The 13978-nt window shown below is 32.6% G+C and overlaps 1 protein-coding gene across 3 annotated transcripts in view; it reads left to right on the top strand.

The window, feature by feature from the left end:
* The window catches only part of csrnp1b (cysteine-serine-rich nuclear protein 1b), a 50683-nt gene that overhangs the window by 29462 nt on the left and 7243 nt on the right, over nucleotides 1-13978 (top strand). For all 3 annotated transcript variants that reach the window (XR_009809754.1, XR_009809755.1, XM_061921259.1), the window contains 2 exons: nucleotides 1457-1655; nucleotides 8125-8384. Coding sequence is in view for 1 of the 3 variants with exons in the window: in XM_061921259.1 (XP_061777243.1) it covers nucleotides 1457-1655; nucleotides 8125-8384 (459 nt within the window). In the remaining 2 variants the exon portion in view is untranslated. The remainder of the gene's footprint in view (nucleotides 1-1456; nucleotides 1656-8124; nucleotides 8385-13978) is intronic.

Genomic DNA, 13978 nt, shown 5'->3' with positions numbered 1-13978 from the left:
GAGCGATATTCGTATTTTGTTAGTATTCAGTGTTTTATTGTTCATAGTTAATATTGTAAATCCCACGTAAAAGAGGAGAGATGTTCATATGTTGTTAATATTCAGTGTTTTATTTTTCATAGGTAATATTGTAAAGCCCACTTAAAAGAGTGATGTTCATATGTTGTTAATATTCAGTGTTTTATTGTTCATAGTTAATATTGTAAATCCCACGTAGAAGAGGAGCGATGTTCGTATTTTGTTAGTATTCAGTGTTTTATTGTTCATAGGTAATACTGTAAATCCCACGTAAAAGAGTGATGTTCATATGTTAATATTCAGTGTTTTATTGTTCATAGGTAATATTGTAAATCCCACGTAAAAGAGTGATGTTCATATGTTAATATTCAGTGTTTTATTGTTCATAGGTAATATTGTAAATCCCACGTAAAAGAGTAATGTTCATATGTTGTTAATATTCAGTGTTTTATTGTTCATAGTTAATATTGTAAATCCCACGTAGAAAAGGAGTGATGTTCATATGTTGTTAATATTCAGTGTTTTATTGTTCATAGGTAATATTGTAAATCCCACGTAAAAGAGTAATGTTCATATGTTGTTAATATTCAGTGTTTTATTGTTCATAGGTAATATTGTAAATCCCACGTAAAAGAGTAATGTTCATATGTTGTTAATATTCAGTGTTTTATTGTTCATAGGTACTATTGTCAATCCTATGTAAAAGAAGAGGAGCGATAATCAAATGTTAATATTCAGTGTTTTATTGTTCATAGCTATTAATATTGTAAATCCCACGTAAAATAGTGATGTTCATATGTTGTTAATATACAGTGTTTTATTGTTCATAGTTAATATTGTAAATCCCACGTAAAAGAGGAGCAATGTTGATATTTTGTTAATATTCAGTGTTTTATTGTTCATAGGAAATAGTGTAAATCCCACGTAAAAGAGGAGCAATGTTCATATTTTGTTAATATTCAGTGTTTTATTGTTCATAGGAAATATTGTAAATCCCACGTAAAAGAGTGATGTTCATATGTTGTTAATATTCAGTGTTTTATTGTTCATAGGTAATATTGTCAATCCTATGTAAAAGAAGAGGAGCAATAATCAAATGTTGTTAATATTCAGTGTTTTATTGTTCATAGCTATTAATATTGTAAATCCCACGTAAAATAGTGATGTTCATATGTTGTTAGTATTCAGTGTTTTATTGTTCATAGTTAATATTGTAAATCCCACGTAGAAGAGGAGCGATGTTCATATTTTGTTAATATTCAGTGTTTTATTGTTCATAGTCAGAATTTACAGTTATAAGTGTATATATAATGTATACACATTGGTCCCCCCAGACACGTTTTTTCTCTCACCTTGGCCCCTCCCCCTCGAGTCAAAATATTTGTCCTAAGGCGTGGTAAGCGAGGCACTAATGAAGCTGCTGTTGTGTCGTGTGCAGATCGCCATGAGCGCCATGAGCGGGCTTCTCAAGAGGAAGTTTGAGGAGGTGGACGAGGACCCGTGCTACTCCTCGCCCTCGCCCTCCTCCCTCTCCTCGGCCTGCTCCGCCTGGGACTCTGAGGGCGAGAGCTGCTACTCCGACACTCTGGATTCCACGCCCAGCAACCCCGGCTCGCCGGCGACCGCACACTTCACGGGTAAGTTCAATGCTGCAGGGGGAAATGTTTCTTTGTTGTTGTTTTTTTTCAAAATAAAGCTACGGAATGCTGTCCCTCATTCACAAGCCCTATGTAAGACAAGAACACATTATGCATTCTAACTCGTAAATAAATGCTAGCAAAAGTCAGCTAAGAATGGAGCTGATGGTTGTCGCTCTACTCCGCCTAGAAAGTTCTCTGAAAAACATCCATAAATGTTTTATATACATGCTGTAGTTATATATGAGTTGTAATATGTGATATTTAAATATTTTTATCATTGTAACATTTTAAGGCCAAAGCTGTTTGTTTACTTGCTTTTTTTATTTCTCTTTGTCATTCGGGCTTATTGGACCCTATGCATCCATGCGTCCATTTTATACTGCTTGTCCCTTTTGGGGTTGCTGGAGCCTATCTCTGCATTCAGGCGGAAGGCAGAGTACTACCGTATTTCCTTGAATTGCCGCCGGGTATATAGTATGCGCCTGCCTAGAATTACTCGTTTCGCAAAATAATTAGCACATGCTTAGCATTACCGCCGGCTCAGGATTAACGCCGGGTCAAACTCGTTTTGCAAAATATTGTTTTTATTAGCGCATGTCTAGAATTTCCACAGGGTCAAACTCGTCACGTCACGAGTGACACTTCCCCTGTCATCATTTTCAAAATGGAGGAGGCTGATTTTAATCATTTGAAATCGCATAAACGGAAGAAGATTAAAAGCTATTCAGTAGGATTTAAGGTCCAAGCTATTGAATATGCTAAAAAGAACAGTAAGCAGTTATGTTTTATTAATATACCGTAGCTGCGTGTGTCAAATATGAGTCATTAAATGACTCCCGCCTCCTGATGGTAGAGGGCGCTAGTGATCCTTCTTGCGACAACTCGGCTGCAGAAGAAGTGACAACAAGCAGCGATCGTTTATTTTTTCCTCTCGCTTGCACTTTTAACATGGAGGATTACATATCTAAAATGAAACTGTTTTCTAAACTGGACTTTCAATCGAAGCAGGAGGTAATAAAGGAAGATCTCCATCGAGACAGAGAGACTTTTAAAACTGAAGACTACTTTAAACAAGTTATCGATGCTTTTGATCAGAAGGAGCTGCGCATGGACTTCATTTATAAGTAAAGGTAAGACCATAATAATGTTTTTTTTATTAAATGTGCTTTTCATGATGGTATCCTTACATCACACTCAAATTTATAAGCGCAGGCCTAAATTTACCGCATGCCTTTGGTAAGCGCCGGAGTGAGAAGAGGTATTAAAATAATTTGCACATGCTTGCTTTTAACGCCCCGGCGGCAATTCAAGGAAATAGGGTAATTAGAATAAAAACTAAGAATCATCAATTGATATGATGTACTTTAGTCCATAAGTACACAAACGTGTACTTCCATGTTTAGTGACATGCTAATTCTTATTTACACACTTTTTTTTCTCCAAAATGTATGTTATACTCTTCTGAGTGCTTAGTAAGTATGAATTGTTTTAGTTGCATTGTAAAACTTATAGTGATGCATGAAGGATCCATACGAGTAGAAACGCTATGAACAGCTTGTAGTCCGCAATTTTTGGTAAGAAATACATACCGTATTTCCTTGAATTGCCGCCGGGGCACTAATGAATTTAAAACCTCTTCTCACTCCGGCGCTTACCAAAGGAATGCGGTAAAATTAGGCCTCCGCTTATAAATTTGAGTGTGATGTAAGGATACCATCATGAAAACCACATTTAATAAAAAAAAACGTTATGGTCTTACCTTTTACTTATAAATGAAGTCCATGCGCAGCTCCTTCTGATCTTCTTTTATTACCTCCTGCTTTGATTGGAAGTCCATTTTAGAAAACTGTTTTATTTTAGATATGTAATCCTCCATGTTAAAAGTGCAAGCGAGAGGAAAAAATAAACACACGCTGCTCACTCTTGCTGCTTGTTGTCACTTCTAGTAGTCGCAAGAAGGATCACCAGGAGGCGGGATTCATTTAATGACTCATATTTGACACACGCAGCTACGGTATATTAATAAAACATAGCTGCTTGCTGTTCTTTTTAGCATATTCAATAGCTTGGACCTTAAATCCTACTGAATAGCTCTTAAACTTCTTCCCTTTATGCGATTTCAAATGATTGAAATCAGCCTCCTCCAGTTTGAAAATGAAAGCAGAGCGCCCTGACTTTTTTACAACAAGCTCAAATGTTGTTGTTTTTTTGAGCAGTCGCGTTGTTGTTTCCCAGCACACAACCAACCAACAATAATGTTGTGCACATGATGTGTAAAGCCATCCATTTCCTACCGCTTATTCCCTTTTGGGGTCGCTGGTGCCTATCTCAGGGCGGAAGGCGGCGTACACCCTGGACAAGTCACCACCTCATTGCAGTGTTGTGTACGTACATGTGAAAGTAAATGTTGTGCACATTTGAAAGTAAACAATGTTGTGCACAATGAAAGTATGTGGGGCTCTGTACCGAGGATGTTGTTGTGGTTTGTGCAGGCCTTTGAGACACTTGTGATTTAGGGCTATATAAATAAACATTGATTGATTGAAGTGTACATAGGAAAGTAAATCATGTGCATAAGAAAGTGAATAATGTTGTGTACATATAAATGTAAATGTGCACATTTGTAAGTAAATAATGTTGTGTACATATGAAAGTAGGTAATGTTGTGTACATATTAAAGTAGATTATGTTGTGTACATAATAAGTAGATAATGTGCACATATTAAAGTAGATAATGTTGTGTACATATGAATGTAGCTAATGTCGTGAACATGTGAAAGTAAATCACGTGTACATGTGAAAGTAAGTAATGTTGTGTACATATGAAAGTAGATAATGTGTACATATGAAAGTAAATGTGCGCATATGAATGGATATGTTGTGCACATGTGAAAGTAAATATTGTGTACATATGAAAGTAAATAATGTTGTGTACATATGAAAGTAAATAATGTTGTGTACATATGAAAGTAGATAATGTTGTATTCATATGAAAGTAGATAATGTTGTGTACATATAAAAGTAAATAATGTTGTGTACATATTAAAGTAGATTATGTTGTGTACATAATAAGTAGATAATGCGCACATATTAAAGTAGATAATGTTGTGTACATATGAATGTAGCTAATGTCGTGAACATGTGAAAGTAAATCACGTTGTGTACATGTGAAAGTAGATAATGTTGTGTACGTGTGAAAGTAAGTAATGTTGTGTACGTATGAAAGTAGATAATGTTGTGTACATATGAAAGTAAATGTGCGCATATGAATGGATATGTTGTGCACATGTGAAAGTAAATATTGTGTACATATGAAAGTAAATAATTTTGTGTACATATGAAAGTAAATAATGTTGTGTACATATGAAAGTAAATAATGTTGTGTACATATGAAAGTAAATAATGTTGTGTACATATGAAAGTAGATAATGTTGTGTTCATATGAAAGTAGATAATGTTGTGTACGTGTGAATGTAGTTAATGTTGTGTACATTTAAAGTAAATGTGCACATATGAAAGTAAATAATGTGTACGTATAAAAATAATAATGTTGTGCACATATGAAAGTAGATAATGTGTACATATTAAAGTAGATAATGTTGTGTACATATGAAAGTAGATGTTTTGTACGTATCAAGGTAAATAATGTTGTGTACATATGAAAGTAGATAATGTTGTGTAAATATGAAAGTAAATAATGTTGTGTAAATATGAAAGTAAATCATGTTGTGTACATTTTAAAGTAAATATTGTTGTGCACAATGAAAGTAGAAGTGTACATAAAGTAAATCATGTTGTGTACATATGAAACTAGATAATGTTGTGTACGTGTGAAAGTAAATCATGTTGTGTACATATGAAACTAGATAATGTTGTGTACATGTGAAAGTAAATAATGTGGACATTTTAAAGTAGATAGTGTTGTGTACATATGAAAGTAGATAATGTTGTGTACACATGAAAGTAGATAATGTGTACATATGAAAGTAAATAATGTTGTGTACGTGTGCAAGTAAATAATGTTGTGTACGAATGAAAGTAGATAATGTTGTGTAACGAGTGAAAGTAGATAATGTTGTGTACATATGAAAGTAAATAATGTTGTGTACATGTGAAAGTAAATAATGTTGTGTACATATGAAAGTAGATAATGTTGTGTACATATGAAAGTAGATAATGTTGTGTACATATGAAAGTAAATGTGTACATGTGAAAGTAGATAATGTTGTGTACATATGAAAGTAGATAATGTTGTGTAACGTATGAAAGTAGATAATGTTGTGTACGTGTGAAAGTAAATAATGTGTACATATCAAAGTAGATAATGTGTACGTGTGAAAGTAAATAATGTTGTGTACATATGAAAGTAGCTAATGTCGTGTACATGTGAAAGTAAGTTATGTTGTGTACATATGAAAATTAGATAATGTTGTGTACATATGAAAGTAGATAATGGTGTGCACATGTGATCTGTGATCATGTGTTTCCAAAAGGGAGAAGCAGTGTTGGGGAACGAGTGTTGTGCTGGTAGTGTTGTGCAGTGTTGGGGAACAAGTGTTGTGTTGGTAGTGTTGTGCAGTGTTGAGTAACTAATGTTGTGCTGGTAGTGTTGTGCAGTGTTGAAGAACTAGTGTTGTGCTGGTAGTGTTGTGCAGTGTTGAAGAACTAGTGTTGTGCTGCTAGTGTTGTGCAGTGTTGAAGAACTAGTGTTGTGCTGCTAGTGTTGTGCAGTGTTGAGAAGAAGTGGAATGTCTTGTTGCAGCGGACATGTGCTTCCACTTTGATGGCGACTCTGCATTCTTCTCACACAAAAAGACCTTTGACCTCTTGTCTGTTTGTGAGAAACGTGTGTTCCTTCTCAGCGTTTGCACTCGTCGTTTGAGTCAAGTTTCAGCTCGTTATGTCGACGTCCGAGTGTGGCCCTGTGATGTTTGCTGAAGGAGCAGATCAATTATTACATCGATCATTGATTGATTGAATCAGAGGAGATCTTCTCCTTTGTTGCACGCTAAGGCTTCATGAGTGGGGAATGTCGCCCTCTTGTGGCCATTTAGCGCAGTGCACCTTGCACACCAAGGCACTTATAGCAGGGCTCAGCAACTTTTTTGAAACTTGGGTACTGATTAATGCCAAGAGCTACCAGTTTGATACACATTTGAAAAAAATGCCAGAAATAACCAATGTTCTCAATTTACCTTTATTAAATAAATGTATATATATCCGGCGTACTTTTTTTTTCCTTTTTACGGAAGTTTTTTTGTAGAGGATAAATGATGAAAAAACACTTAATTGAACGGTTTAAAAGAAGAGAAAACAGGAAAAAAATTAACATTTAATTTTGAAACAGTTTATCTTCAATTTCGACTCTTTAAAATTCAAAATTCAACTGAAAAAAAAAAGAGAAAAACTAGCTAATTCGAATATTTTCGAAAAAAATAAAAAAAAATTTTATGGATCATCATTAGTAATTTTTCCTGATTAATATTAATTTTAGAATTTTGATGACATCTGGATTTTGTTAGAATATATAACACATTGGATAGGTTGATTGGCAACACTAAATTGGCCCTAGTGTGTCAATGTGAGTGTGAATGTTGTCTGTTGGCCCTGCGATGAGGTGGCGACTTGTCCAGGGTGTACCCCGCCTTCCGCCCGATTGTAGCCGAGATAGGCGCCAGCGCCCCCCGCGACCCCAAAAGGGAATAAGCGGTAGAAAATGGATGGATGGATGGATATAACACATTGGACCAAGCTATATTTCTAACAAAGACAAATCATTATTTCATTTTCTAAACAAATTTTTTTTAAAGAAATTTAAAAGACTGAAATTATATTTAAATTTGATTCTAAAGATTTTCTATATTTGCCAGAATTTTTTACAATTTTAATCATAAGTTTGAAGAAAGATTTTACAAATATTCTTGTCGAAAAAACAGAAGCTAAACTGAAGAACTAAATTAAAATGTATTTATTATTCTTTACAATAAAAGAAATGTTAAGTTTAAAAATCCTAAAACCATTTTTAAGCTTGTATTTTTTTCTCTAAAATTGTCTTTCTGAAAGTTATAAGAAGCAAAATAAAATAATAAGTGAATTTATTTAAACAAGTGAAGACCAAGTCTTTAAAATATTTTTTTTTAATTTTATCTGATTTTTGTCTCTTTTCGAATTAAAAATGTCAAGCAGAGCGAGACCAGCTTGCTAGTAAATAAAAACATTTTAACTGGTAAGTGCTGCTATTTGAGCTATTTTTAGAACAGGCCAGCGGGCGACTCATCTGGTCCTCACGGGCACCGCGTTGGTGACCCCTGACTTATATACTCTGTTGTCTGGGATACTTTCAATCACAGTCCGTGCCACGTAAATGTACTTTTTAGATGGAGGTTTTGCTGCCATAACAAACTCTTCAAAGGTGGCGTGTAAGAAGCAAGTTGATGGATTGTTATTTCCTCTTCTGCGTCCACAGCCACCTCCATCCTCAAGAAGTCCAAGCGAGCGCGGCGCAGCAACGTGACCTTTGACCAGGTGACCGTCTTCTTCTTCCCTCGATGCCAAGGCTTCACCAGCGTGCCCAGCAGGGGGGGCTGCACCCTGGGCATGACGCCAAAACACAGCGTTCATCGCACCTACACCCTGGCGGAGTTCGCCGCCGAGCAGCGGCTGCTTCGCCGGGAGAAAGTCCTCAATAGGCTGCGGGAGGAGAAACTGGAGGCCCTCAAATTGAAGGTAAAAAAAAAAGCTTTTATTTTTTAAATCTTATCTTCACTTCCTGGCTGAAAAAAAACTATTATTTTTGTAATGGTTTCTTTGCGTCCTGACTGAAAAAGCGCTTTTATTTTTGTAATTGTTTCTTCACTTCCTGACTGAAGAAGCACTTTTATTTTTGTAATTGTTTCTTCACTTCCTGACTGAAAAAGCACTTTAATTTTTGTAATTGTTTCTTCACTTCCTGTCTGAAGAAGCACTTTTATTTTTGTAAGTGTTTCTTCACTTGATGACTGAAGAAGCACTTTTATTTTTGTAATTGTTTCTTCACTTCCTGACTGAAGAAGCACTTTTATTTTTGTAATTGTTTCTTCACTTCCTGACTGAAGAAGCACTTTTATTTTTGTAATTGTTTCTTCACTTCCTGACTGAAGAAGCACTTTTATTTTTGTAATTGTTTCTTCACTTCCTGACTGAAGAAGCACTTTTATTTTTGTAATTGTTTCTTCACTTCCTGACTGAAGAAGCACTTTTATTTTTGTAATTGTTTCTTCACTTGATGACTGAAATTATTTTTCATTTTTGCTGTAATTTCTTTACTTTGTGACTGGAGAAAAAACTATTTTATTTTTGTAAATGTTTCTTCACTTCCTAGCTGAATTTTTTTATTTTTTTATTTAATCATGTCTTCACTTCCTGACTGAAAAAAAACTATTATTTTTGTAATTGTTTTTTTACTTCCTGACTGAAAAAGCACTTTTATTTTTGTAATTGTTTCGTCACTTCCTGATTGAAGAAGCACTTTAATTTTTGTAATTATTTCTTCACTTCCTGACTGAAGAAGCACTTTTATTTTTGTAATTGTTTCTTCACTTCCTGACTGAAAAAGCATTTTTATTTTTGTAATTGTTTCTTCACTTCCTGATTGAAGAAGCACTTTAATTTTTGTAATTATTTCTTCACTTCCTGACTGAAGAAGCACTTTTATTTTTGTAACTGTTTCTTCACTTCCTGCCTGAAGAAGCACTTTTATTTTTGTAATTGTTTCGTCACTTCCTGACTGAAAAAGCACTTTTATTTTTGTGATTGTTTCTTCACTTCCTGTTTGAAGAAGCACTTTTATTTTTGTAATTGTTTCTTCACTTCCTGACTGAAGAAGCGCTTTAATTTTTGTAATTGTTTCTTCACTTCCTGACTGAAGAAGCACTTTTATTTTTGTAATTGTTTCTTCACTTCCTGACTGAAGAAGCACTTTTATTTTTGTAATTGTTTCTTCACTTCCTGACTGAAGAAGCTCTTTTATTTTTGTAATTGTTTCTTCACTTCCTGACTGAAGAAGCACTTTTTATTTTGGTAATCTTTCTTCCCTTCCTGACTAAAATTATTTTTTATTTTTGTCATAATTTCTTTACTTTGTGACTGGAGAAAAAACTATTTTATTTTTGTAAATCTTTCTTCACTTCCTAGCTGAATTTTATTTTATTTTTATTTAATCATGTCTTCACTTCCTGGCTGAAAAAAAACTATTAGTTTTGTAATTGTCTTTTTACTTCCTGACTGAAGAAGCACTTTTATTTTTGTAATTGTTTCTTCACTTCCTGACTGAATAAGCACTTTTATTTTTGTAATTGTTTCTTCCCTTCCTGACTGAAGAAGCACTTTTATTTTTGTAATTGTTTCTTCACTTCCTGACTGAAAAAGCATTTTTATTTTTGTAATTGTTTCTTCACTTCCTGATTGAAGAAGCACTTTAATTTTTGTAATTATTTCTTCACTTCCTGACTGAAGAAGCACTTTTATTTTTGTAACTGTTTCTTCACTTCCTGACTGAGGAAGCACTTTTATTTTTGTAATTGTTTCTTCACTTCCTGACTGAAGAAGCACTTTTATTCTTGTAATTGTTTCTTCACTTCCTGACTGAAAAAACACTTTTATTTTTGTAATTGTTTCTTCACTTCCTGACTGAAGAAGCACTTTTATTTTTGTAATTGTTTCTTCACTTCCTGACTGAAGAAGCACTTTTATTTTTGTAATTGTTTCTTCACTTCCTGACTGAAGAAGCACTTTTATTTTTGTAATTGTTTTTTCACTTGATGACTGAAATTATTTTTCATTTTTGTTGTAATTTCTTTACTTTGTGACTGGAGAAAAAACTATTTTATTTTTGTAAATGTTTCTTCACTTCCTAGCTGAATTTTTTTATTTTTTTATTTAATCATGTCTTCACTTCCTGACTGAAAAAAAACTATTTTTTTTGTAATTGTCTTTTTACTTCCTGACTGAAAAAGCATTTTTATTTTTGTAATTGTTTCTTCACTTCCTGATTGAAGAAGCACTTTAATTTTTGTAATTATTTCTTCACTTCCTGACTGAAGAAGCACTTTTATTTTTGTAACTGTTTCTTCAGTTCCTGACTGAGGAAGCACTTTTATTTTTGTAATTGTTTCTTCACTTCCTGACTGAAGAAGCACTTTAATTTTTGTAATTGTTTCTTCACTTCCTGACTGAAGAAGCACTTTAATTTTTGTAATTGTTTCTTCACTTCCTGACTGAAGAAGCACTTTTATTTTTGTAATTGTTTCTTCACTTCCTGACTGAAGAAGCTCTTTTATTTTTGTAATTGTTTTTTCACTTCCTGACTGAAGAAGCACTTTTTATTTTGGTAATCTTTCTTCCCTTCCTGACTAAAATAATTTTTTTTTTTTGTCATAATTTCTTTACTTAGTGACTGGAGAAAAAATTATTTTATTTTTGTAAATGTTTCTTCACTTCCTAGCTGAATTTTTTTATTTTTTTATTTAATCATGTCTTCACTTCCTGGCTGAAAAAAAACTATTATTTTTGTAATTGTTTCTTCACTTCCTGACTGAAGAAGCACTTTTATTTTTGTAATTGTTTCTTCACTTGATGACTGAAATTATTTTTCATTTTTGTTGTAATTTCTTTACTTTGTGACTGGAGAAAAAACTATTTTATTTTTGTAAATGTTTCTTCACTTCCTAGCTGAATTTTTTTATTTTTTATTTAATCATGTCTTCACTTCCTGACTGAAAAAAAACTATTATTTTTGTAATTGTCTTTTTACTTCCTGACTGAAAAAGCATTTTTATTTTTGTAATTGTTTCTTCACTTCCTGATTGAAGAAGCACTTTAATTTTTGTAATTGTTTCTTCACTTCCTGACTGAAGAAGCACTTTTATTTTTGTAACTGTTTCTTCACTTCCTGACTGAAGAAGCACTTTTATTTTTGTAATTGTTTCTTCCCTTCCTGACTGAAGAAGCACTTTTATTTTTGTAATTGTTTCTTCACTTCCTAACTGAAGAAGCACTTTTATTTTTGTAATTGTTTCTTCACTTCCTGACTGAAGAAGCACTTTTATTTTTTATAATTGTTTCTTCACTTCCTGACTGAAGAAGCACTTTTATTTTTGTAATTGTTTCTTCACTTCCTGACTGAAGAGGCACTTTTTATTTTGGTAATCTTTCTTCCCTTCCTGACTAAAATTATTTTTCATTTTTGTCATAATTTCTTTACTTTGTGACTGGAGAAAAAACTATTTTATTTTTGTAAATGTTTCTTCACTTCCTAGCTGAATTTTTTTATTTATTTAATTTAATCATGTCTTCACTTCCTGACTGAAAAAAAGATTTATTTTTGTAATCGTTTCTGACTGGGGAAAAAAACACACATTTTTGTAATTTTCTTCCCTTCCTGATTTAAAAAAACAGTAATTTTTTTCATCGTTTTTTCACTTTGTGACTGAGGGAAAAAACGCTTTTATTTTTGTAATAATTTCTTCACATCCTGACTGAAAAAAAGCTTTTATTAACCGTTTCTTCATTTCCTGACTGGGAAAAACACTTTTATATTTATAATCGTTTTTTCATGTCCTGCCTGAAAAAGCACTTATTTTTGTAATGGTTTCTTTGCGTCCTGACTGAAAAAAAGCTTTTATTTTTGGAATTGTTTCTTCACTTCCTAACAAAAAAGCACTGTTATTTTTGTAAATATTTCTTCACTTCCTAGCAAAAACAAAACAAACAAACAAAATAATATATATATATTATTTTTACGTCTTCACTTCCTGACTGAAAAAAACATTTATTTTGGTAACCGTTTCTTCACTTCCTGACTGGGGAAAAAAACACTTATTTTTTTAATTATCTTCCCTTCCAGGTTTAAAAAAAAATCATTAATTTTTTTTTCATTGTTTCTTCACTTTGTGGCTGAGGAAAAAACACTTTTATTTTTGTAATCGTTTCTTCACGTCCTGACAGGAAAAAAATATATAATTTTTTTCATAGTTTCTTCACTTCTTGACTGAAAAACAAACACTTTTATTTTTGTAATTGTTGCTTCATTTACTGACTGAAAAAAATTGCTTTTATTTTGCAATTGTTTCTTCACTTCCTGACTGGGATTATATATATATATATATATATATATATATATATATATATATATATATATATATATATATATTGTAATGGTTTCTTTATTTTCTGACTGAAAAAAAGCTTTTATTTTGGTAATCGCGCCTTCACTTCCTGACTGACAAAACACTTGTTTTTTGTCATTGTTTCTTCACTTCCTGACTGAAAAAAAGTATTTTTTATTTTTCAATTGTTTTTTCACTTCCTGACTGGAAAAAAAAACACTTATTTTTGTAGTTGCTTCTTTACTTCCTGACTGAGAAAATGCTTTTATTTTGTTAATCGCTCCTTCACTTCCTGACTGACAAAATACTTTTATTTTGGTAATTAATTCTTCACTTCCTGACTGGAAAAAAACACTTATTTTTGTAATTGTTGCTTCATTTGCTGACTGAAAAAATAGCTTTTATTTTGCAATTGTTTCTTCACTTCCTGACTGGGATAATATATATTGTAATTGTTTCTTTCTTCACTTCCTGACTGACAAAACACTTTTATTTTAGTCATTGTTTCTTCACTTCCTGACTGAAAAAAATAACTTTTATTTTGCAATTGTTTCTTCACTTCCTGACTGGGAAAAAAAAACACTTATTTTTGTATACTTCCTGACTGAAAAAAAGCTTGTATTTTGGTAACTGCTCCTTCACTTCCTGACTGACAAAATACTTTTATTTTTGTAATTGTTTCTTCACTTCCTGACTGAAAAAAAGCTTTTATTTTGGTAATTAATTCTTCACTTCCTGACTGGAAAAAAACACTTATTTTTGTAATTGTTGCTTCATTTACTGACTGAAAAAAAGCTTTTATTTTGGTAATCGCTCCTTCACTTCCTGACCGACAAAACACTTTTATTTTTGTAATTGTTTTTTTCATTTCCTGACTGAAAAAAAAATAGCTTTAATATTTTTAATTGTTTCTTTACATCCTAGCTGGAAAAATGCGCCTATTTTTGTTATGTCCACTTCCTGACCGGGGGGAAAAAAACGCTTTTATTTTTGTAATCGTTGTTTCACTTCCTGACTGGGACAAAAAACACTTATTTTTGTAGTTGCTTCTTTACTTCCTGACTGAAAAAAAGCTTTTATTTTGGTAATCGCTCCTTCACTTCCTGACTGACAAAATACTTTTATTTTTGTAATTGTTTCTTCACTTCCTGACTGAAAAAAAGCTTTTATTTTGGT

The sequence above is a fragment of the Nerophis ophidion genome, linkage group LG15 (assembly GCF_033978795.1).
Source record: "Nerophis ophidion isolate RoL-2023_Sa linkage group LG15, RoL_Noph_v1.0, whole genome shotgun sequence".
Classification (NCBI taxonomy): domain Eukaryota; kingdom Metazoa; phylum Chordata; class Actinopteri; order Syngnathiformes; family Syngnathidae; genus Nerophis; species Nerophis ophidion.
This window is presented reverse-complemented; position numbering and strand designations above follow the sequence as displayed.